Source organism: Ranitomeya imitator, chromosome 5 (assembly GCF_032444005.1).
Source record: "Ranitomeya imitator isolate aRanImi1 chromosome 5, aRanImi1.pri, whole genome shotgun sequence".
Lineage (NCBI taxonomy): Eukaryota > Metazoa > Chordata > Amphibia > Anura > Dendrobatidae > Ranitomeya > Ranitomeya imitator.
In genome coordinates this window covers 167,361,948-167,388,734 of record NC_091286.1, presented here as the reverse complement: position 1 = coordinate 167,388,734, position 26,787 = coordinate 167,361,948, and the positions used below count along the sequence as shown (strand labels likewise).

The 26,787-nt window shown below is 47.2% G+C and overlaps 1 protein-coding gene across 1 annotated transcript in view; it reads right to left on the bottom strand.

The window, feature by feature from the left end:
• Nucleotides 1–26,787, bottom strand: part of MEMO1 (mediator of cell motility 1) — a 250,880-nt gene that overhangs the window by 160,504 nt on the left and 63,589 nt on the right. The window contains exon 3 of the mRNA XM_069769298.1: nucleotides 13,187–13,255. Within this exon, the coding sequence (XP_069625399.1) occupies nucleotides 13,187–13,255 (69 nt within the window). The remainder of the gene's footprint in view (nucleotides 1–13,186; nucleotides 13,256–26,787) is intronic.

The following is a 26,787-nucleotide window of genomic DNA, read 5'->3' as shown; positions in this document are numbered from 1 at the left end:
TTCTTTGGGGAATCGAAGCCACACAGCGCAGGAGCTCTGGAATGCCATCAAGCAGGAGAGCGATGTGTGGTTAGTGCCAGCGAATCTCCAGCCAGGCATGGTAGTGTGTGACAATGGCCGAAATCTGGTGGCAGCTTTGGCCATTGGCAACCTCACTCACATCCCATGTCTGGCACATGTGCTCAATTTGGTTGTGCAGAGTTTTCTGAGGGACTATCCGGATCTTGATGCACTGCTGCACAAGGTCCGCCTAGAGTGTGCTCACTTGCGGCGTTCCAGCTTGGCAAGATCCCGCATTGCTGCTCTGCAGCGCCGATTCCGCCTTCCGGAACACCGCATCATATGTGACCTACCTACCAGGTGGAATTCCACGTTACATATGTTGGAGCGGTTGTGTGAGCAGCAGCAAGCAGTAATGGAGTACCAGCTGCATCAGGCGCTAAAAAGTCGCAGTCAGCGCCGATCAGACTTCACAACCACAGAGTGGGTCACTATGAAGGACGTCTGCCAGGTTTTGCGTCCTTTCGATTATTCCACGCGGATGGCAAGTGCAGATGATGCACTAGTCAGCATGACTGTCCCCCTTATCTGCCTGCTTCAACAAACTTTGCAAGCGTTAAGGGATGATGTTGTGGAAGAGGTGGAGGATGAGGAGTCACCTTTTCCATCAGCTTCTGGAGAGTCAGCGCCACGTGGTTCCTCACAAAGGGGTACGCAGGGGCCACTTTGTGAGGAGGATGAGGAGGAGTCAATGGAGGAGGAAGAGCTCCATCCAGAGGAGGGAGTGACACAATTGTCCAGTGGTCAGTGTGTAAAGCGAGGGTGGGGTGATGACGAGCGGGCAGAGATCATGTCTCAAGCAGGGGACAGCGTTTCTGGGCCAGTTGGCAGTCTGCAGCACATGGTGGATTTCATGCTGCAGTGCCTGAGAAACGACAGCCGCATCGACCACATTCTCAACATGCCTGATTATTGGGTGTTCACCCTCCTCGATCCTCGCTACCGGGACAACGTCCAAAACCTCATCCCAGCGTTGACCCGGGAGCGTAAAATGCGGGAGTACCACGACACACTGGTGAATTCCATCATCTTCTCCAGTCCAACTGAGAGGAGTGCTGCTAGTGCTTTACAAAGCAGCTCAGTGCGTCGAGGCAGTGGGGGAGGCTCTGCACAAAGAGGGAGCAGAAGCAGTGCCTCTGCCCAAGGCAAGCCCATTATGGCACAACTGTGGCAAACTTTTGTGTGCCCGCCCCAAATGTCTACACCATCACCGGTGGCTCCAGTCAGCAGGAGGCAACGGTTCCGTCAGATGGTGACAGACTACATGGCTTGCCCTCTTACTGTACTCCCAGACGGCTCTTCCCCGTTCAAGTTTTGGGTCTCTAAGCTGGATACATGGCAAGAGCTAAGCCAGTATGCATTGGAGGTGCTGGCTTGCCCTGCGGCTAGTGTCTTATCGGAACGTGTCTTTAGTGCCGCAGGTGGTGTACTAACAGACCGTCGCATGCGACTATCCTCCGATAACGTTGACCGGCTTACTTTCCTGAAAATGAACCAGGCCTGGATCTTGCAGGAATTTGCCACTCCTCTGCCTGATTAAGTAATTGGGTGTCATCCAGGTCTCCTGATGTGTTCATCTTTCTACCACCTGAACTGCTATTCCTGGGCTCCAACACCGCCAGTTGCGGCTCAGAAGTGCAGGCTGCACAGTCAAAACATATGACCCAGTGTTATTGGGTTTCAGTAACGTCAGCTGATCCCCAGCTGTGTAGCCGGCAATGTGTCGTGCGACCGCCACGCTGGCACAACAACCTAAATGTAAGGGAACCTGTCCCCCCCCCCCCCTCCTTCCCCGGCGTTTGTTACTGAAAGAGCCACCTTGTGCAGCAGTAATGCTGCACAAGGAAAAGGTAGCTCTTTTAGTTTAGCTCCTTGCACACGCAGAACTTAACACTTATAAAATGTGTTCACTGATACCGTTATACCGTCCCGGAGCTGGGACTTTCCTTCGTAATGTGACGCAGCACAGCCGTCATTCCTACCCCCTTGGTGCCATGCGCTGCCTCCTCAGCGTTGTTTGAAGCTGTCACGGAGCCTGCGCTGTTCTGTTATCCCTTGGCCATGCCCAATTTGCGCTGCCTGTCTTCTGACATAATTTGGTGTCAGGCTGGCTGCGCCTGTGCGCCCGCGCTGCCCGAGATCTCGCCTCGCAGTGTCTTCTGATTGAATCACACTGCGAGCCTGGGATCCATGGGCATGCGCAGTGCATATCTTCCCCTCGGGCTCTCGCTCATCTCCCTCCGCCTTCTTTAGACTGTGCGCCGTCAGCTGATCCCTAATAGCATGCCACGGCCGTGATGCCGCACAGTCTGAAGAAGAGGGAAGGAGTGAGAGTCGAGGATATGCACTGTGCATGCCCATGGATCCAAGGCCCGCAGTGGGATTACATTAGACGACACTGCGAGGTGGGATCTGTAGCAGCGTGGACGCACAGGCACTCACAGCCTGACACCAAATTATGTCAGAAGACAGGCAGCGCAAATTGGGCATGGCCAAGGGATAACAGAACAGCGCAGGCTCCGTGACAGCTTAAAACAACGCTGAGGAGGCAGCGCACGGCACCAAGGGGATAGGAATGACAGCTGTGCTGCGTCCCATTACGAGGGAAATTCCCACCTCCGGGACGGTTTTACGGTATAAGGGGACACATTTTTAGTGTTTACTTCTGTGTTTGCAAGGAGCATAATTAAAAGAGCAACTTTTCCTTTTGCATCCTTAGTGCTGCACAAGATGGCTTTTTCAGCTACAAACGTCTTGGGGGCGGGGGGGGGTTAAAGGTTCCCTTTCAACTTGCTCCAATCTGACTTCGGCCTACACTCTGTTCCTCTGCTCCTCCTGCTGTCCCTGGGCTCTAACACCGCCACTTGGTGCCTGGAAGTGCTGTCTGCACAGTCAACAGTCGCTCCTCTGTTATTGGGGTTCAGTGACGTCAGCTGATCCCCAGCTGTGTGTGCGGCAATACCTCCAATCTGCTCCTCCTGCTGTCCCTGGGCTCTAACACCGCCAGCTGGTTCCTGGAAGTGCTGTCTGCACAGTCAACAGTCGCTCCTCTGTTATTGGGGTTCAGTAACGTCAGCTGATCCTCAGCTGTGTGTGCGGCAATACCTCCAATCTGCTCCTCCTGCTGTCCCTGGGCTCTAACACCGCCAGTTGGTGCCTGGAAGTGCTGTGTGCACAGTCAACAGTCGCTCCTCTGTTATCGTGGTTCAGTAACGTCAGCTGATCCCCAGCTCTGTATCTGGCAACGTGTCATGCGACCGCCACGCTGGCACAACAAAAATGTAAGGGAACCTGTCCCCCTCCCCCCCCCAGGCATTTGTTACTGAAAGAGCCACCTTGTGCAGCACTAATACTGCACAAGGAAAAGGTCGCTCTTGAAATTATGCTCCTTGGAAACGCTGAACTACACACTCATGTAATGTGTCCCCTCACACCGTCAAACCGTCCCGGAGGTGGCACTTTCCTTTGTAATGTGACGCAGCACAGCTGTCATTCCTACCCCCTTGGCTCCGTGCGCTGCCTCCTTAGCGTTGTTTGATTCTGTCATGGACCCTGCGCTGTTATGTTATCCCTTGGCCATGCACAGTTTGCGCTGCCCATCCTCTGACATCATTTGTTGTCGTCCTGGCTGCGCCTGTGCGTCCACGCTGCCCGAAATCCCACCTCGCAGTGTCGTCTAATGTGATCCCACAGTGGGCCTGGTATCCATGGCCATGGCCAGTGCATATACTAGCCTCTCACTCCCCTTCTTCACGCTTCTTCAGACTAGGCGGCGTCAGCTGATCCCTAATAGCATGCCACGGCCGTGACGCCGCACAGTCTGAAGAAGCAGGAAGGAGGGGAGTGAGAGGCGATGATATGCACTGCGCATGCCCATGGATCCCAGGCCCACAGTGGGATTACATTAGATGACACTGCGAGGTTGGATCTCGGGCAGCTTGGACGCACAGGCACTGCCAGCCTGACACCTAAATGACGTCAGAAGACGGGCACCGCTAACTGTGCATGGCCAAGGGATAACATTACAGCGCGGGCTCCGTGACAGAACCAAACTACGTTGAGGAGGTGGCGCACGGCACCAAGGGGGTTGGAATGACGGCTGTGCTGTGTCACATTACAAAGGAAAGTCCCACCTCCGGGACGGTTTAACGGTGTGAGGGGACACATTATATGAGTGTGTACTTCAGCGTTTGCAAGGAGCATAATTTTAGGAGCCACCATTTTCCATGTGCAGTATTACTGCTGTACAAGATGGCTCTTTCAGCAACAAATGCCTGGGGGGGGGGGGGGGGGGAGTTAAAGGTTCCCTTTCAACTTGCTCCACTGCAGGCTTCGGCCTACACTCTGCTCCTCTTTGATTCCCTGGGTTTCAACACAGTCAGTTGTCACCTGGAAGTGTTGTCTACACAGAAAAAACACTCGCTGATGTGTCAGTGGGGTTCAGCACCACCAGCTGTTCCCCTGCTGTGTAGTCGGCAACGTGTCCAGCACAAGCCACGCTGGCACAACAGAACAAAAGCTGCCTCCAGTGCAGGCTTCGGCCTACACTCTGCTCCTCTCCTCCTCCTGCTGTCCCTGGGCTCTAACACCGCCAGTTGGGGCCCGGACGTGCTAGCTGCACAGAGAAAAACACCAGCCAATGTGTCAATGGGGTTCAGCACCGCCAGCTGTTCCCCTGCTGTGTAGCCGGCATCGTGTCCTGCAAACGCCATGCAGGCACCTGAACTGAAATTAAAGAGAACCTGCCCCCCCCAGGTGTTTCTATGTATAGCAGCCACCTTGTACAGCAGTACTGCTGCATTTGTACAAGGTGGCTGACTTTTTCTCCTTGCCCACGTTGAATTTAACACGTACAAAATGTGTCTCATTACAGACCATTTCACTGCCCCTGAGGTGTGATTCTCCTTTTTAAATGACACGCAGCACCCCCCTTGGTAGCGCTGCCCGTCTTCTGACATCATTGGTTGGCTGGCTGTGCCTGTGCGTCTGCCCTGCCCGACGCAACGCCCCTCGTTGTCTGATCTATTTTGACTGCGAGGGTGTGATTGATGGGCATGTGCAGTGCATATGTTCGCCTGTCTTAACTCATCTCCTTCCGCCTTCTTCAGACTGTGCGGCCTCATGGCCGCGGCATGCGATAAGGGATCAGGGGAGGCCGCCCAGTCTGAAGCAGGTGTAAGGACATGAGTGAGCGGCGAACATATTTACTGCGCAAGGCCATGAATCCCAGCTCTGCAGTGTGACTTTATTAAAAGACACTGCGGGTCTGGGATTCATGGCCATCGCTAACCGCACCGGCCCACATGAAATGAGGTGAGAAGACAGGCAGCGCTCACAGCGCATGGCCAAGGGATCACAATAGTGCAGACTCCTGTACACCAAATAACAACGCTCATGAGGCTGCGTCCAGCACCAAGGCGTTATTTTTGTGCACCTGTGCTGCGTCTCCTTAAAAACACAAGTCACGCCTCCAATACAGTCTTACTGTATAATGGGCAAAATTGTGTACGTCTTTCATTCTGCGTGTGCAATGAGCCAAATTTAAAGAGCAACCTTTCACTTGTGTAGCATTACTGCTGCACAAGGTGTGGCTCTTCTACATTGTAACACCTGAGGGTGGGTTAAAGGTTACCTTTGAAATTGGTTCAATTAGGCTTCGGCCTACACTCTGCTCCTCTCCTCCTCCTGCTGACCCTGGGCTCTAACACTGCCAGTTGGGGCCCGGACGTGCTAGCTGCACAGAGAAAAACACCAGCCAATGTGTTAGTGGGGTTCAGCACCGCCAGCTGTTCCCCTGCTGTGTAGCCGGCATCGTGTCCAGCACAAGCCACGCTGGCACAACAGACCAAAAGCTGCCACCAGTGCAGGCTTCGGCCTACACTCTGCTCCTCTCCTACTCCTGCTGACCCTGGGCTCTAACACCGCCAGTTGGGGCCCGGACGTGCTAGCTGCACAGAGAAAAACACCAGCCAATGTGTTAGTGGGGTTCAGCACCACCAGTTGTTCCCCTGCTGTGTAGCCGGCAACGTGACCTGCAAACGCCACGCAGGCACCTGAACTGAAATTAAAGGGACCCTGACCCCCACCCCCCAGGTGTTTCTATGTATAACAGCCACCTTGTACAGCAGTACTGCTGCATTTGTACAAGGTGGCTGACTTTTTCTCCTTGCCCACGTTGAATTTAACACGTACAAAATGTGTCTCACTACAGACCATTTCACTGCCCCTGAGGTGTGATTCTCCTTTTTAAATGACAAGCAGCACCCCCCTTGGTAGCGCTGCCCGTCTTCTGACATCATTGGTTGGCTGCTTGTGCCTGTGCGTCCGCCCTGCCCGACACAACGCCCCTCGTTGTCTGATCTATTTTGACTGCGAGGGTGTGATTGATGGGCATGTGCAGTGCATATGTTCGCCTGTCTTAACTCATCTCCTTCCGCCTTCTTCAGACTGTGCGGCCTCATGGCCGCGGCATGCGATAAGGGATCAGGTGAGGCTGCCCAGTCTGAAGCAGGTGTAAGGACATTTGTGAGCGGCGAACATATTTACTGCACAAGGCCATGAATCCCAGCCCCGCAGTGTGAATTATTGAAAACACACTGTGGGTCTGGGATTCATGGCCATCGATAACCGCACCGGCCAACATGAAATGAGGTCATAAGACAGGCAGCGCTCACAGCGCATGGCCAAGGGATAACAAGACCGCAGACTCCTGTACAGCAAATAACGCTCAGGAGGCTGCGCCCAGCACCAAGGCGTTATTTTTGGACACCTGTGTCGCGTCTCCTTAAAAAGACAAGTCACGCCTCCAATACAGTTCTACTGTACAATGGGCAAAATTGTGTACGTCTTTCATTCTGCGTGTGCAATGAGCCAAATTTAAAGAGCAACCTTGCACTTGTGGAGCATTACTGCTGCACAAGGTGTGGCTCTTTTACATTGTAATACCTGAGGGTGGGTTAAAGGTTACCTTTGAAATTGGTTCAATTAGGCTTCGGCCTACACTTTGCTCCTCTCCTCCTCCTGCTGACCCTGGGCTCTAACACCGCCAGTTGGGGCCCGGAAGTGCTAGCTGCACAGAGAAAAACACCAGCCAATGTGTTATTGGGGTTCAGCACCGCCAGCTGTTCCCCTGCTGTGTAGTCGGCAACGTGTCCAGCACAAGCCACGCTGGCACAACAGAACAAAAGCTGCCACCAGTGCAGGCTTTGGCCTACACTCTGCTCCTCTCCTCCTCCTGCTGACCCTGGGCTCTAACACCGCCAGTTGGGGCCCGGAAGTGCTAGCTGCACAGAGAAAAACACCAGCCAATGTGTTATTGGGGTTCAGCACCGCCAGCTGTTCCCCTGCTGTGTAGTCGGCAACGTGTCCAGCACAAGCCACGCTGGCACAACAGAACAAAAGCTGCCACCAGTGCAGGCTTTGGCCTACACTCTGCTCCTCTCCTCCTCCTGCTGACCCTGGGCTCTAACACCGCCAGTTGGGGCCCGGAAGTGCTAGCTGCACAGAGAAAAACACCAGCCAATGTGTTATTGGGGTTCAGCACCGCCAGCTGTTCCCCTGCTGTGTAGTCGGCAACGTGTCCAGCACAAGCCACGCTGGCACAACAGAACAAAAGCTGCCACCAGTGCAGGCTTTGGCCTACACTCTGCTCCTCTCCTCCTCCTGCTGACCCTGGGCTCTAACACCGCCAGTTGGGGCCCGGAAGTGCTAGCTGCACAGAGAAAAACACCAGCCAATGTGTTATTGGGGTTCAGCACCGCCAGCTGTTCCCCTGCTGTGTAGCTGGGAACGTGTCCTGCAAACGCCATGCAGGCACCTGAACTGAAATTAAAGGGAACCTGCCCCCCCCCCCAGGTGTTTCTATGTATAACAGCCACCTTGTACAGCAGTAATGCTGCATTTGTACAAGGTGGCTGACTTTTTCTCCTTGCCCACGTGCAACTCAACACCTACAAAATGTGTCTCATTGGAGACCATTACACTGTCCCAGAGGTGTGACTTTCCTTGTTAAGGATACGCAGCACCACCCTTGTTAGCGTTGCCCGTCTTCTGACATCATTGGTTGGCTGCTTGTGCTTGTGCATCCGCCCTGCCCGACACAACGCCCCTCGTTGTCTCATATATTTTGACTGCGAGGGTGTGATTGATGGGCATATGCAGTGCATATGTTCGCCTGTCTTCACTCATCTCCTTCCGCCTTCTTCAGACTGTGCGGCCTCATGGCCGTGGCATGCGATAAGGGATCAGCTGAGGCCGCCCAGTCTGAAGCAGGTGTAAGGACATGTGTGAGCGGCAAACATATTTACTGCGCAATGCCACTAATCACAGCCCCGCAGTGTGACTTTATGAAAAGACACTGTGGGTCTGGGATTCATGACCATCGCTAACCGCACCGGCCAACATGAAATGAGGTGAGAAGACAGTCAGCGCTCACAGCGCATGGCCAAGGGCTAACAAGAGCGCAGACTCCTGTACAGCAAATAACAACGCTCAGGAGGCTGCGCCCAGCACCAAGGCGTTATTTTTGGACACCTGTGCCGCGTCTCCTTAAAAAGACAAGTCACGCCTCCAATACAGTTCTACTGTACAATGGGCAAAATTGTGTATGTCTTTCATTCTGCGTGTGCAATGAGCAAAATTTAAAGAGCAACCTTTCACTTGTGGAGCATTACTGCTGCACAAGGTGTGGCTCTTCTACATTGTAACACCTGAGGGTGGGTTAAAGGTTACCTTTGAAATTGGTTCAATTAGGCATCGGCCTACACTCTGCTCCTCTCCTCCTCCTGCTGACCCAGGGCTCTAACACCGCCAGCTTTTGCCCGGAAGTGCTAGCTGCACAGAGAAAAACACCAGCCAATGTGTCAGTGGGGTTCAGCACCGCCAGCTGTTCCCCCGCTGTGTAGCCGGCATCGTGTCCTGCAAACGTAACGCAGACACAAAGCTGCCTCCAGTGCAGGCTTCGGCCTACACTATGCTCCCCCTGCTTACCCTTTGCTCCAACACCGCTAGTTGGGGCTCTAGGAAGACAATCTTGAATGGGCAACGCATCCGGGTTCCAGCACCGCCAGCTGGTTCTCGGCAGTGTTTTTGTCATGGGTACTCCCTCGTGCCCAGCCTGGTTCCAGCACCGTCAGCTGTTTCCGGGTAGTGTCAAACTCACTGAGACGCCTATGCGTTGCCCCGTCGTGTTGCGGTCGGGTTAGCCAACTCCAGGGTGCCTCCAGTTTAGGAGCTTCCTATGTGGGCTGCGTGAATTGGCAGTCAAGGCTGGTTCTGTAGTGCCAGTAGGCCAAGCTCCCCCTGTAGGACTGTTGGGGTTAAGTAACTGCGGCTGCCTCGCGGCCTAGCTGTTCTCTCCTCTCCTGTGGACCTTCTGGTCCACATCCTGGTTCCAGCACCGTCAGCTAGTTCTCGGCAGTGTCTTTTGCTCTTGTACCTTCTGCTCCCCATCCTGGTTCCAGTACCGTCAGCTGGTTCCGGGCAGAGCCTTTGGCTTAGGTGCCTCCTTCTAGGTATCCAAGTTCCACCAACGTCAGGTGGTCCTTGGTAGTGCTTTCAGGCACGGGTACCTCCTTCTTAGTAACTGGGTTCCAGTAACGTCAGCTGGTCCTCGGTAGTTCCATTGGCTCTTGGACCTTCGGCTACCCATCCGGGTTCCAGTACCGTCAGCTGGTTCTCGGCAGTGTCTTTTGCTCTTGTACCTTCTGCTCCCCATCCTGGTTCCAGTAACGTCAGCTGGTTCCGGGCAGAGCCTTTGACTTAGGTGCCTCCTTCTGGGTATCTGAGTTCCGCCAACGTCAGGCGGTCCTTGGTAGTGCTTTTTAGCACGGGTACCTCCTGCTTAGTAACCGGGTTCCAGTAACGTCAGCTGGTCCTCGGTGCCATTGGCTCTTGCACACTGGGGCAACGCATCCGGGTTCCAGCACCGCCAGCTGGTCCTCGGTGCCATTGGCTCTTGCACACTGGGGCAACACATCCGGGTTCCAGCACCGCCAGCTGGTTCTCGGCAGTGTTTTTGTCACGGGTACTCCCTCGTGCCCAGCCTGGTTCCAGCACCGTCAGCTGTTTCCGGGTAGTGTCAAGCTCACTGAGACGCCTATGCGTTGCCCCGTCGTGTTGCGGTCGGGTTAGCCAACTCCAGGGTGCCTCCAGTTTAGGAGCTTCCTATGTGGGCTGCGTGAATTGGCAGTCAAGGCTGGTTCTGTAGTGCCAGTAGGCCAAGCTCCCCCTGTAGGACTGTTGGGGTTCGGTAACTGCGGCTGCCTCGCGGCCTAGCTGTTCTCTCCTCTCCTGTGGACCTTCTGGTCCACATCCTGGTTCCAGCACCGTCAGCTGGTTCCAGGCAGAGCCTTTGGCTTAGGTGCCTCCTCCTGGGTATCCGAGTTCCGCCAACGCCAGGCGGTCCTTGGTAGTGCTTTTAAGCGCGGGCACCTACAGCTTAGTAACCGGGTTCCAGCACCGTCAGCTGGTCCTCGGTCGTGCCATTGGCTCTTGCACACTGGGGCAACGCATCCGGGTTCCAGCACCGCCAGCTGGTTCTCGGCAGTGTTTTTGTCACGGGTACTCCCTCGTGCCCAGCCTGGTTCCAGCACCGTCAGCTGTTTCCGGGTAGTGTCAAGCTCACTGAGACGCCTATGCTTGCCCCGTCGTGTTGCGGTCGGGTTAGCCAACTCCAGGGTGCCTCCAGTTTAGGAGCTTCCTATGTGGGCTGCGTGAATTGGCAGTCAAGGCTGGTTCTGTAGTGCCAGTAAGCCAAGCTCCCCCTGTAGGACTGTTGGGGTTCAGTAACTGCGGCTGCCTCGCGGCCTAGCTGTTCTCTCCTCTCCTGTGGACCTTCTGGTCCACATCCTGGTTCCAGCACTGTCAGCTGGTTCTCGGCAGTGTCTTTTGCTCTTGTACCTTCTGCTCCCCATCCTGGTTCCAGTACCGTCAGCTGGTTCCGGGCAGAGCCTTTGGCTTAGGTGCCTCCTTCTGGGTATCCAAGTTCCACCAACGTCAGGTGGTCCTTGGTAGTGCTTTCAGGCACGGGTACCTCCTGCTTAGTAACCGGGTTCCAGTAACGTCAGCTGGTCCTCGGTAGTTCCATTGGCTCTTGGACCTTCGGCTACCCATCCGGGTTCCAGTACCGTCAGCTGGTTCTCGGCAGTGTCTTTTGCTCTTGTACCTTCTGCTCCCCATCCTGGTTCCAGTAACGTCAGCTGGTTCCGGGCAGAGCCTTTGGCTTAGGTGCCTCCTTCTGGGTATCCGAGTTCCGCCAACGTCAGGCGGTCCTTGGTAGTGCTTTTTAGCACGGGTACCTCCTGCTTAGTAACCGGGTTCCAGTAACGTCAGCTGGTCCTCGGTAGTTCCATAGGCTCTTGAACCTTCGGGTAGCCATCCGAGTTCCAGTTCCATCAGCTGGTTCTTGGCATTTTCTCAGCCTTCTTGTACCTTCTGCTACATTTCCAAGTTGAAGACCCTAAAGTTGACGACCCGGAAGACCACCCCTAAGATGACGACGACACCAGAGATGACAACCAGTGAGATGACGACGACCCTGGAGATGACGACCCTGAAGACCACCCCGATGACGACGACGGCGGAGACGACGACCCTGGAGACGACGACATGGAAGACCGAGAAGCAGAAGAACAAGAGGCTGCAGAACAAAGAGCAGAAGCACATTAAGCATAACGCTTAATATCAGAGCAAAAGATATTATCTAAATTATATGCAGAAGAAGACTAAGCAGTGTATGGGGGTGAGTCCGTTCCTCCTCGTGGTGCCCCTGGACAAAGCCTGATGCTGCAGGCCAAACTGAACGCGGACAAATGTAACTTTTGTGACAGGCAGAACGGAAGGTGTAATCTTAAAACTTTTATAGATAACAACTACGGGAATGCCTGTCACAAATGAGAATATGATGAAGAAGTAGATTAGGAAGAATAATAACAGTTGAATAAAATGAATATGTAGAATAGGAAGAATAATAATAGTTGAATAAAATGAATATGAAGAATGTAATTAAAAAAAAAATAGGTAGAAGATGAAGAAGAAGATGAATAAGGTGAAGAAGAAGTTGATGTCAAAGATGCTGATGATGATGAAGATGAAAGTGTGGGAAAAGGGAAAAAAAAAAGAAGGGGAAGGGCGTGGAATAGTGAAACATCAATATCTGACAAAATTAAAAAAAATTTACATAGTCAATATCTTTGTCACTCCGAACGTCTTTAAAAAAAAAAAAATCATGCTATTCTATTTGATTGGGCTAAACCTCTATGCCTTTAATGTCTCCACCACCTCCCCAAATACATCCTGCATTATTCTTAGTTGTTTTCCTTCATGTAGAATGAACCTACAAGGAAAGAAAGGGTTTATTTTAATTCCGATATTTTGGTCCCATTGACTTGCATTGGGATCGGGTATCGGTATCGGCGATATCCGATATTTTTTGAATATCGGCCGATCCAATCCGATACCGATACTTTCCGATATCGGAAGGTATCGCTGAACACTACCCCAGACACATGTTGTAACATTTCTTAAATGTTGTGCTCTTGTTTCATTAACTCCTTAGTGAACTTGGCTGAGAAAGGAGCCTCTGTGCAATGAAAGCTGTTAATACATTGTTTCTGGTCAGCCAAAAAAAGGTTTCACTCTTCAATTACTTGTCTTTTTGGGCATAAAATATTTACATAGATTTTTCTGGATTCCATGGTAGCACAATAATTTATTATACATCATATTTGAACACAAAGAATGACTTTACATGAAATAATGAGTATCGAAGTCGCCCTGCAACACTAAAAACAAGAGATATAAATATTGTGCATACAGAATACAAAAGGTTATTAAAACATAAAAAAATCCATTGCAGAGGCTAAATTTGTTGAAGAATCCCATTCTTAAACTGTATGCCTCCTGCGGGATCTGCTAGTGTAGTGATATTTACGTATATTTCCATGAAACATAGGTGTAGTCATCTTCAGCTTTCATGGAATTTCACATTTGCAAAAAATGGTGTTGGCCAATGGGACAACAAAGGTCTAGAAAGGAAAAACCGCTTACAGATGTTACCTCTCTATTACTGACTAATAGGGTTAGTACAACATGAACTTAGGTTTTCTTTGTTTCCAAGATCACTTACGTTATAGAAGGGTCTACTTGCTTGTATGCGTGAGCAGCGCAGGATCCGCAGTAGGTGTACCCAGCATGTCTAGAAGACAGACAGAACATCGGTTACATACCCTAGGACAGGTTGGCACATACACAGCTGCTCCGGCTGTCAGCATAATCAGTATTCCAAGGCTTTGTGAAAGGGAAAAAAAGAGGTAAAAAAAAATGGAGTACAGTAATTATTCGTGGTGAGGATCTTTGGACCTATTCTGAATATTTTTGCACCACACTGCTTAGTGCTAGCTAGTGCATCAAGGAGGTCAAATGGCACTGTAATTCACTACTGTCTTATGATGGCTGCAGCCACTATAGGTCCCCTGATAATGGAAGAGATCATGATTGCCAAGTAGCCACTTGAGATTGATGGAATGTGCACACGTTGCAGATTCTCCGCGGATCCGCAGCGTTTTTTGCAGTGCAGAAACGCTGCAGATCCGCAATTGATCTACAGTACAATGTAAATCGATGAGAAAAAAAAATGCTGTGCACACTTTGTGGAAAATCCGCTGCGGAAACGCTGCGGTTTAAAAGCAGTAGCATATCACTTCTTTTTTGTGAATCTGCAGAGTTTTTGTACCCATTCCATTATAGAAAACCGCAGGGGTAAAAAACGCAGCAAATCCGCAAGAAAACCGCAGCAAAAACGCACAAAAAACGCTGCGGAACCGCACAAAAAACGCGACAAATCCGCAGGTGCGTTTTCTGCCAGGAGAGGCAGAATCCGCACCAGAAATTCCTAAGCCTAATCCGCAACGTGTGCACATAGCCTTAAACTAGTCCCAGCAAAGCCACCACTTGCCATGTAATTGGTTTATAGAAAAAACTAGTTTAAAAAAAACACAAAAAAAATTGTATTGTAATAAAAGCCCCTTAAAGCAGTTGTCCGACACATTCAACAGTGTTTCTAATCAACCATCTTTAAATACTAAGCATTTTTCTAATGGCCACTTGTTTAATATTGACTGGCCACCCTCACTTCTGCTTATTTAGTTTTTCACTTCCATTGACAATTCGCTTAAAGTGTAATCTTCTCTATATAAAAGTTTTTATATATATATATATATATATATATATATATATATATATATATATATATATATATATATATATATATATATATATATATAACAGGGGCTGCACAGTGCTGCTGATCTATGGTGGTCTGCATCCTGAGGCCCCAACCAGTCAGTCAAAATCCCACCCTGCAGTTCACAGATCATGTATGAGCTAGGGCACTAAGCAGCACAGGGGCTCAATAAGTCTATCAGTCCGTAAGAATGACCGTGCAGACCAATAGACTAATTACTACTGAGCCCAAACACAACCAAAAGCAGCCACAATTAAGTAGCTGACTCAATGAAGCTAACCAATCACAAAATCATTTAAAATTAAACATTTATTGATATCATGTAAAAAATCCAAGAAACCACTCAAATATTAGAACACGAACAGTAACCCCTAAATCAGAGGGGAACATCCAACTAGAAAATAGCACGTATAGATAGATCAATAAATAAATATCAATATCAAAAGGCAATGAAAGGTAACACTTTAGAGCAGACAAAGCCCCATCATATTATGTAGTTATAAACCTATAGAGCTTAATCACAACCATAGAACACCTATCATAAAAAAGGTATAGCAAGTGCCAAACAGCATATCAAAAAACCATAAGCCGATGGGTCTAAGTGTGAAAGCCAAGGTAATAATCTGGGAAAATGCCCGTCCATGCATAATACTCCACCCAGCGCCGGAGGAGGACATCCACTACACTGGCACGGTCTGGGTGAGGTGCTAGGTGGAGCATCACGTCAAAACAACAGACAATTGGTGAGATCATTGGCTCGGAGCTAAGGGTTCACATGTAGAAGAAACACCCAGCTCATAGCAGCTGAGATTATGGATTGATGAGAAGCCAAAATTAGACACCTGGAGCAGCAGCAAGATACGCCAGTGGACTATGGGAAGGAGGGTACGGTGCAGTTTTATAGCAGCCTGCAGTCAGGGATAACTTGCTTCTTACTTGTTTATTAGAATGGGGGAGTCAACAATAGGCGAGTAGTCATCAAAAAGAAGTACAAGTGTAATCAATACAAATTACTAACTCAGAAACATGAGCATAAAAAAGAAAATGAAGAAGCAACAATGGTGCAGCATCTGGTCAATGTAATATATAATGGAAGTAACCATGGAAGGTCAATTAACTGGGACAAGGAGAGGAAGAGGAAACAAAGCATTAGCAAAACAAGAAATAAGTAGAAAGAAAAAAAACACCTGAGGTGGTGGGAAGGGGAGAAGGAGAAAGAAATAAGTAAAAATAAATGGATAAGGTCGAATATGAAAGTAGGTAATGAGAGACTCACAATGAAGTAGAGCACTTCGGTCTCCATTTCTAAGTTTGGAGCAACACAGAGGATCTCATACACACAACTAAGCCCCTCACTCAAGAGAGACCAGATGGGAGATCACAACAGTCAGCAGACTGTTGAAATTCAACCCAGTAAAACCATAGGCATATGAACTTGTCATAAGTATCATGGATGGAAAAGGATAAGTCCTCCACATGAATGATATCAATAACGTTACTGACCCAGAGAGACCAAGGTGAACAGGTGGTTGGTTTCCAGAGTAGATGGATGTAAGCCCTAGCTGCTATACTCAGAAACCGCATAAGAGAAGTTTATAGCAGGAGATCTAAGAGTGGAAGTGATGGGGAATAAAAAGGGCAGGGCATCAGTAACTTTTTGAATTATTCGCCTGACACTGTCCCAGAAGTGGAAGAGGATGGTACAGAACCAGTACAAAGGTCCCTTCCTCAGATCCACATATCCAACAGACCAGGTCTATTGCTGGCATTGACCAATGAAGGTTAGCTGGGATTCTGCACCAACTGGAGAGAAAAGTTTAAAGCAGCTTTCTGGAAACATGAACATAGAGGATTGATACCCAAGAGCAAAAATCCTACCTGGGGGAGGCAACAGAATGCAATATGATATGGATAATGTATGCTGAATATGCCAATCCCAAATGCACCTGTTCCAGGGCACTTCCACCATGTAAAAAGCTAGATCTAGTGGGTGGTGAGGACAAAAAGGGTTTGAGGTAGTGGATCTACAGTATGTGAAATCCCCTCAAGAGAGGGCTGTGATGTCATACTCCCAAAATAATAGACCGAAAATTAGTTGGCACCCACCCATTTCTTGAAAACATGATCAAGCAGTCCTTGCTGGAAAGCGAGATTACCAAGAGTAAGGCTTAACGGGGAAGGAATCAGGAGAGCAAACTGATGACGTATTACATGTGCAAAGTGGGGCCCATAGGTGAATAAAAGCTCAGAGAGGTTAACAGGGATTTGTTAATCCATAATCCATGGTACAGCTGCCAAAAGAAAAGGCATAAAGCTTTGCTCAATATGAATCCAAGATTTCTAGGACTCATGTCTGTACCAGCCAATGACTCGAGCTAAGTAATATGTAAAAGATAAGTAATATGAGAAAAGGTCAAGTAAGCAAATACCACCCTGCTCCTTGGGTCTAAATTGTAGATAATGACCAACTCTGGCTGGTATCCCAGACAAAATGAAACAAACCTGAATTGAATTAAGGGCTCTAAAGGAGAAGGGGGATGGAGATGGGAAGGCACACTCTAGGCAAGACATTAATGTTGAATATCTGACATCTGTCAACTAGGTAAAGTAACTTTTGTTCTACCTCGTAAAGTCTTCTTTAATAGAGCTTAGAATAGAAGGAAATTAAAACAAAATAATGACAAATTTCGCAGAAAGATGAAAACCCTGATATCTCAGGTATTAGATGGACCATCAGAAGTTCAATGAGTTTTGAGAATATCTAATAATGAGGATAGAGTAGCACAGGATCCAGGTGAAGTGTAAGTGGATGCGCTGATGAGATCTTCAAAAGCTTTATTGGACAGGTTTCAGGTCAGCGCGTTTCTAAGTCCTACACAGGACTGTCTGAATATATTCATCAGCAGCGCATCCACTGACACTTCACCAGGATCCTGTACCACTCTCCTTATGGACCTGCGTCTTACAGCGGCTGATATGTGCTAAACATCTTGCTAAGGTGTAACTTCATCATGTGAACAGATTCCTATTTTCTCTGCACTTATTGTGTTATCAGTTACATAATAACGAAGATGGAAGTGACACATTTAACCCCTTCATGACCTGGGGTATTTTCGTTTTTGTTTTTCGCTCCCCTCCTTCCCAGAGCCATAACTTTTTTATTTTTCCGTCAATATGGCCATGTGAGAGCTTATTTTTTGCGGGACGAGTTGTACTTTTCAACGACATCATTGGTTTTAGCATGTTGTGTATTAGAAAACGAGAAAAATATTCCACGTGAGGTGAAATTGAAAAAAAAAATGCAATCTCACACTTGTTTTTTGTTTGGCTTTTTTGCTAGGTTCACTAAATGCTAAAACTGACCTGACATTATGATTCTCCAGGTCATTATGAGTTCATAGACACCAAACATGGCTGGGTTATTTTTTATCTAAGTAGTGAAAAAAAATTCCTAACTTTGCTAAAAAAAAATTTTTTTAAATTGCGCACTTTTCCGATACCTGCAGCGTCTCCATTTTTCGTGATCTGGAGTCGGGTGAGGGCTTATTTTTTATGTGCCGAGCTGGCGTTTTTAATTATACCATTTTGGTGCAGATATGTTCTATTGATCGCCCGTTATTGCATTTTAATGTAATGTTGCGGCGACCAAAAACAGGAATTCTGGCGTTTCTAATTTTTTTCTCACTACACTGTTTAGCGATCAGGTTAATCCTTTTTTTTATTGATAGATCGGGCGATTCTTAATGCGGCGATACCAACTATGTGCAGGTTTGATTTTTTTTATTGTTTTATTTTGAATGGGCTGAAAGGGGGGTAATTTGAACTTTTAACTTTTATTTTTTTTATATTTTTTTTTAAAACATTTTGTTTTACTTTTGCCATGCTTCAATAGCCTCTATGGGAGGCTAGAAGCTGGCACAACTCGATCACCTCTGCTACATAGGAGCGAAGCTCAGATCGCTCCTACGTAGTGGAATTGTTGCATTGTTATGAGCGCCGACCACAGGGTGGCGCTCATAGCAATCCGGCATCAAGAATCATAGGTCTCAAGGAGACCTCTGGTTGTTATGCCGACGCATCGCTGACCACCGATCACGTGACGGGGGTCAGCGATGCGCGCATTTCTGGCCAGAAGCGCTAGTTAAGTGCCGCTGTCAGCGATTGACAGCGGCATTTAACTAGTTAATAACGGCGGGTGAATCGCGATTCCACCCGCCGCTATAGCGGGCACATGTCAGCTGTTCAAAACAGCTGACATGTCCCGTCTTTGATGCGGGCTCACCGCCGGAGCCCGCATCAAAGCTGGGGATCTGACCTCGGACGTACTATCCCATCCGAGGTCAGAAAGGGGTTAAAGGAAATCTGTCAGTAGGATCAAACCTCCTAAACCATCTATGTGGGCATATACGTAATTGGAAGCAATCCAATGTCTTCCAGAGACATTCATATTTTTCTTAGCATATAAATGAGCTTAAGATCTATGGGCTGGACACAGATCTCTCTGAGAATCTGCTTCTTATTTTAAATGCAACTACGCGCTAGCAGTGTGAGACATGTAGATCAGGAGAGCAGACTGTCAGTAATTACATGTATCACACTGGTAACACCAGATTCCCTTTAAGGCCTCTGACTTGGAGAGATTAAGCTTAACCTTTTCTCGCAATTGAATTTTCACTACTTCACTAATTCCCCCCCCCCTCAAAAAAAAACAAACCTGTTTTCAACTTCAAGACCAGGCCAAATTTTACAATGCTAGCCACTGTCACTTTATGTGGTAATAACTCTGGAACCCTTCAACGCATCACAGAGATTCTGAGAATGTTTTTTCATGACATTGTACTCCAGAATAGTAGTAACATTTCCTCGATATGACTAGCGTTTGTGAAAAAAATTTGGACACGGATAAAATTTTGCAACCTTAAATTTTTATGCCCTTAAATCAGAAATTTAGGTCACAGAAATAGTTAATAAATAACGTTTCCCACATGTTTACTGTACATCAGCACAATTGTTTAAACAATTTTTTTTTGTTAGAAAGTTATAAGGGTTAAAAAAAAAGTTGACCACAATATTCACTAAGACTAAGGGGTCTATATGACAGGAAATATCCAAAAGTGACACCAATTTAAAAATTGCACCCTTCAACGTGCTCAAAACCACATTCAAGAAGTTTATTAACCCTTCAGGTGCTTCACAAGAAGTCATTTACGGTACTTTTTTCACAAAAACTTTAGACCCAAATTTCTTTATTTTCACAAGGGTAACAAAAGACATTGCACCATACCATTTGTTTTGCCATTTTTTATTAGTATTCCAATACCCCATATGTGGGGGAAAACTACTGTTTGGGCACATGACAGGGCTCAGAAAGAAAGAGTAGTTTGACTTTTTGAATGCAAAATTGGATGGAATCATTGGAGGACGCAATATCAAGTTTAGAAAGTCCTGATGTGCCTAAACAGTGGAAACCTTCCATAGGTGACCACGTTTTGAAACCTAGATCCCTCTAGTAATGTAGCTAGAAGTGTGGTGAGCACCTTGAACCCCCAAGGTGCTTCTCACAGGTTTATAATGTTAACCTATGGGAGAGAAAAAAAATCTCACAAAAAAGTTAGTTTAGACCCATTTTTCTTATTTTCACAATAGTAACAGAAGAAACTGCACCATACAAATTGTTGTGTAATTGCACCTGAGTATGCAGATAGCCCATATGTGGGTGGAAACTACTGTTTTGGCGCACGGCAGGGCTCAAAAAGGAAGAATTGACTTTTTGGAAAGTAGAATTTGATGGAATTGTGTGCGGGTGTCATGTCATACTTGGAAATCCCCTGTTGTGCCTAAACAGCTGAAAACCTCCACAAGTGACCCCATTTTGGAAACGAGATCCATCAAGGAATTTATCTAGACGTGTGGTGAGCACCCTGAACCCTCAGGTGATTCAAATAATTTTACATTGAACTGTTAAAATTAAAGACAAAATATTTTTTTTGAGGCAAAACTGTTGTTGGAGCCCCAGATGTTACATTTTCACACTGGGAAATGGGTAAAACTGGCACCAAATTCTGACGGTAGAAATACCCATAGGTGGCTGTGCAGTACTGCTTAGCCATATAGCGAGACTTGGGAGGGACGGTGGGCAATTTGCCCTTGGAATCGCAGATTTACCTACATCAATTTGTGGACTCCATAGCCACTAAGTGCTGGAAGAGTAGAATTTACCCTCAGGTTACCCCATATTGGAACTTATACCCCTTTGGAAATTTATATACCGATGTAATGACAATTTTGACTCCATAGGTGTTTTTCCCAAAAACATAAAGCAGTGTGCTGCTGAGTAAATTTTAAACTGCTGTTGTAGCGACCAGTATGTTGCAGTGACCAATACGTTGTAGTGACCAGTACGTTATGCCCAGCTTGTGCTTCCGGAGACATGCACCACTAAATTAGGTGGTCTCTAATCACTACAGAAATGCCAAACATGTGGAAGCTAAATGTGGTTTAGACACACTGTGGGGTTCAAAAAGAGAGGTGGGCTTTTGGATTCGGGAGAGCAGAATCTGCTTGATTTCTTTTGGGGGAGGACGAGGAGCCCTAGTGCCTTTTCAGAGCCTTTATACTACCAGTAATATGGAAGCCCTCTATATTTCCATTGCCAGATGACAGACCTGAGTAGGGACTTGCTTTTTTGTGGATTGAGTTGAAGCTTTTATTGGATACATTTTTACATAATGCTGAGGATCACATTTAGGCCATGTTCACACCATCCTTTTTTTAATGCGGAACCGCCGCGATTTTCCCGCTGCGGGTCCGCAGCTGTTTTCCATGCTGGGTACATTACAATGTACCCAATGGAAAACAGGAACTGCTGTGCCCACATTGCGGAAAATCGCGAAAAAAGCCGCGCTGAATAGCCGTGGTAAAAAAGAAGTACCATGTCACTTATTTTTGCGGAACTGCAGCGGTTCTGCACCCATAGACCTCCATTGTGAGGTCAAACCCGCAGTAAAACCCACAGATGAAAAAAATATCTGCGGGTTTTCTGCGGTTTGTGGTGCAGAACCGCTGCAGTGTGGCTGCCCCCCCGTGCCCCAATCCCACCCCCCCATGCTCCGATGCCACCCCCCCATGCTCCGATGCCACCCCCCCCGTGCCCTCATCTCCCCCCCTTATACTTACCCGGCCTCCCGGTGTCCGTCCGTCCGGCCGTCTTCTCCCTGGGCGCCGCCATCTTGCAAAATGGCGGGCGCATGCGCAGTGCGCCCGCCGAATCTGCCGGCCGGCAGCTTCGTTCCAAAGTGCATTTTGATCACTGAGATATAACCTATCTCAGTGATCAAAATAAAAAAAATAGTAAATGACCCCCCCCCCCCTTTGTCACCCCCATAGGTAGGGACAATAAAAAAATAAAGAATTTTTTTTTTTTTCCACTAAGGTTAGAATAGGGTTAGGGGTAGGGTTAGGGGTAGGGTTAGGGCTAGGATTAGGGGTAGGGTTAGGGGTAGGGTTAGGGGTAGGGTTAGGGGTAGGGTTAGAGGTAGGGTTAGAGGTAGGGTTAGGGTATTTTCAGCCATTTTAACCCTAAAAAACTTCCTAGAAAACACACAGACTCTGCAGAGAAAACTGCATAAAAAACTGCACTAAAAAACGCATCAAAAAACGCATCAAAAAATGCATCAAAAAACGCACCAAAAAAGCACCAAAAAAAGGACCTGCGTTTTCTGCCAAGAGCTGCGGTTTTTAGTGCAGAAAAAACAGCAGGGAAATCAGGAACGTGTGAACATGGCCTCAACCTGCACACTACACTGAGCACTTACTTTGGGTGAAGCGATTCAGATGAAACCCCCAAGGGAGCCACTCACTATAAGGCCGGCGTCACACTACCGTATTTTACGGACGTAAGAGAGGTGCTGAAAATACGGATTGCATACGGTACAGTGCTTCTCTATGCCCCAGCTCCTATCAGCCGTATTTTACTGATCCGTATTATACGGTCTTCTACGGCCGTAGAAAATTGCAGCATACTACGTTTGTCACCGTATTGCGCAAAAATTACGCCAATGAAAGTCAATGGGGGCGAGAAAAATACGGATTACACACGGACCAGCAGTGTGACTTGCGAGAAATACGCAGCGGTGTTAGAGAGAAAAGCCGGCAATTCAGTGCGGTGTACAGTAAAATCACACTGACAGCTTACAATAGAATAGGTAGAATAAATGTGTACACATAGTGTGTATATATATATATATATATATATATATATATATATATATATATATATATATATATATAATTGAGATTGTATATATATATATTAATATTTCATCCAGCGTGAGATTAAAAGCCGGTAATTCAACTGCCGGCTTTTGCCATCTCCTTCCTAAACCCGACATGATATGAGACATGGTTTACATACAGTAAACCATCTCATATCCCCATTTTTTTGCATATTCCACACTACTAATTTTAGTAGTGTGTATGTGCAGAATTTGGGCTGTCTAGCTATTAAATTAAAAGGTTAAATGGCGGAAAAAATTGGCGTGGGCTCCCGCGCAATTTTCTCCGCCAGAGTAGTAAAGCCAGTGACTGAGGGCAGATATTAATAGCCTGGAGAGGGTCCATGGTTATTAAACCCCCCCCCCCCTTCCTGCCTGGCTAAAAACATCTGCCCCCAGCCACCTCAGAAAAGGCACATCTGGAAGATGCGCCTATTCTGGCACTTGGCCACTCTCTTCCCATTCCCGTGTAGCGGTGGGATATGGGGTAATGAAGGGTTAATGTCACCTTGCTATTGTAAGGTGACATTAAGCCAGATTAATAATGGAGAGGCGTCAATTATGACACCTATCCATTATTAATCCAATAGCATGAAATGTTTAGAAAAAAAAACACACACACAATATTGCAAAGTATTTTAATGAAATAAACACACAGGTTGTTGTAATATTTTATTCCACTCTCAATCCACCTGAAGACCCTCGCTCTGTAACAAATTAAAAATAATAAACCAACAATATCTCATACCTTCCGTCGATATGTCCCACGATGTAAATCCATCTGAAGGGGTTAAATTATTTTACAGGCAGGAGCTCTGCTATAATGCAGCTGTGCTCGTGCCTGTAAAACCCCGGGGAATGAATGGAATGTAGGTCAATGACCTGTAGTTACCTTCATTTGCGGTGATGCGCCCTCTGCTGGATGTCCTCATATGACCTCGAAGCTGGGAAAATATTCAGAAAAGCTCCCACGCTCGAGTTCATAAGTTCTCACTGACATATATTATATATATATATATTTATATATATATATACATACATACAGTACATATGTTTTTATATTTTTGGGAGCTCATGGATCCATTGTATGTCTGTATGTCGGTGTTGCAAGCCTGTGAGAAAATCTCGCAGTATGGATGCCATACGGATTACATACGGAGGATGCCATGCGCAAAATACGCTGACACACCCTGCCTACAGAGGAGATACGGACCACTATTTTGGGGACTTTTCTGCGTATTACGGCCGTAAATTACGGACCGTATTTTTATACGCTGAGTGTGACGCCGGCCTAATGAGGCAGGAGAGTTACTCTGGACTCCATCTGGCCACAGTTCAGCGGCTTCCTTATTTTCAGAAGTGCACAAAACTGTGGCGGACGGAGCTTTTATGCACACCTAAAAAGACAGACACCGCCGGCCAGACAGCATACACGTTGCCTCCATCCGCCTCATTATGGGGAATCATCCACCGGGGGTTCCATTTGAATTAAGTGTTTGAGAGATCCACACATAAACCCCACAGTAAGTGCTCAGCGTAGGATGAATGTGGGCCGAGCCTTTCCACGATCTTTGGGAAGCAGAATTAGGCTACGTTCACATTAGCGTTTTGCGTGTTTGCGTCGGGCGCAGCCGCGGCGACGCATGCGTCATGCGCCCCTATATTTAACTTGGGGGGCGCATGAACATGCGTTGTGCTGCGTTGTCCGACGCATGCGTTTTTTTTGCCGCAAGCATCGGGCGCAGAAAACGCAACAAGTTGCATTTTTTTTTTGCGTCCAAATTTCGGCAAAAAAGGACGCATGCGTCGCAAAATGCTGCGTTTTAGCATGCGTTTTGTTGCGTTTTTGCGTGCGTTGCGTCGCTGACGCAGCACACAACAACGCAAATGTGAACGTAGCCTTAGCAAATCAACAGCAGTTGAAGAATTAGCTTTATTCATTTTTTAACCCCGTTCCTCGTGCGGTAGAAGTGATTAGGCGACTTTATTCTTCAGGTCTGTGCAATTAAAGTGATAGCAGATTTATATTTTTTTATGTTTTGCTGCTTTCACACACTAATTTTTTTTTTTTTTATTTAGGCTGACAGTCGTATGAGGGATTGTTTTTTGTGGGACAAGTTGCCAATTTTATTGGTACCGTTTTCGGTCACATAGCGTTTTTTGTTCACCTTTCATTTTGATTTTTGGAAGGCAGAATGAACAAAAAACAGCAATTCAGGAATTTTTTATTTATTGTTTTTAATGCCGTTCACCATGTAGTAAAGTTGATAAGACAGCTTTATTCTTTGGGTCAGTACAATGACAGCAATACTACATTTTCATTTTTTCATGTTTTGGCACTTTTACACAGTAAACTTATTCTTTTTTTTTGCATCGCTTTATTATGAGTTATAAGACGTTATTTTCCACTGATGGAGCTGTTATGGTGTATTTTTTTTTTGTGGGATAAGATGACGTTTTCAGAGATACCATTTTTATTTACCGGTACATTCGAACTTTTTGATTGTGTTTTATTTCACTTCTTGTTCGGTGATCTGATGAAAAAACATAGTTTTTTGCCTTTTTTTATTAGGGTGTTCACTGAACGGGTTAACTAGTGGCCAAGTTTTATGGGGCAGGTCATCATGGACGCTAGGATAGCAAATGAGTAATTTGTTTATTTTTTTATTTTTTACATAAAAATAGAAATTTAATCAGTACAATTTTTTATTTTTATTTTCTAATTATTTTTCCAATTTTGTTTTACTTTTATACTTTGTCCCACTATGGGACTAAGGCGATGTGCACACGTTCAGGATTTCTTGCAGAAAATTCCTGAGAATTCCGGACATTTTCTGCAAGAAATCCGCAAGAAAATCGCATGCGTTTTTGCCGCGATTTTGCCACGGTTTTGACGCGTTTTTGCCGCGGTTTTTTCCGGACACTTCCCAATGCATTTTGGAGTGGGAAATCCACAAAAAAAACGGAAAATTAATGAACATGCTGCGTTTTTTGCCGCGATGCGTTTTTTTCGCGGAAAAAAACGCATCATGTGCACAAAACATGCGGAATTCATTCTAAATGATGGGATGCTTATTGTATGCAGTTTTTTTGCGGTTTTATAGCGCTTTTATCGGGAAAAAACGCGAAAAAACCGCAACGTGTGAACACAGCCTTACACTTTCAGCAGCCTGATTATAACAGTCAGTGTTGCACTGGCACAAGTCCCTTAGACTGTGCTCTGCGCATGGTCTGAGGGTCTTGTCGTAGCGTGGCAACCCAGATGTCATCAAGATGACATTAGGTCACCATGGCAATGATCATGCCCCCGCAATGACTTCATAAGGACACTGATCGGAGGGCAGAGGGGGTCTCTCCCTCGGCCTTCTAAATGCTGGGATTGCTATTGATCGCAGAATTTAGGGGGGTTAAACTGCTGGGAGCAGTGTGGGCATCGCTTCTGGCATCAGCTGATATTAGCTTGAACACCCAGAGGCGATCGCGCACGCACACGTACTTCTCAACCATGACGTACTGAATACATCCAAGATCGGGAACAGATAAAAGGGTAATGGTCTCGCCATCCTATCCATTCCCACGCACTTTGATTGATTTGTAGTACTGGCACAACATCACGGGAGTCTTCTTTGTAATCCCGCACTTGCGCAGTAACAAGCACAGTGCACGTAATTTCGGTGTACGTTCTCAGCTTAATTTACTGTGAACCGTTGTGAGTCACTTGCTTTGTGATGGCGCAATTGTAAATGGCACAAATGTGGTGTGTGCTGTCTCACAGCCGCACTGACCGTGTCTCTGCCGCTCTGATACTGCCGCTGCTCTGGAGCATGTGCACACAACATCCACATAACTGCAATCTTACAGAAGACATTACAAATTCCTAAGATATCCGGGTTTTGACAAATCAGTCTAACAAAAGGTAAAAGATTAAGAACAAAAAGTAAAGACGACAGAGGACACCCATGTTGTATACCATTGTTTATGTTAAAAGTCCCCAATGGACAAACCCGTGTGGATAGGGCAGAGTACAGTGAACCAAACCAAGAGAGTATCTTGCCTTTAAGCCCATCATCGGCTCCCTCCTTATCCGAATAGCTCTAGCGCTTACCGAAGAAGCTGCATCAGGATTCCGGATACCTGGAGCACTCCCGATAATCGGCTGTTCGGCGCCGCAGCTGCATGTGTCGCAGCTGTGTTACAGCAACAACAAACAGG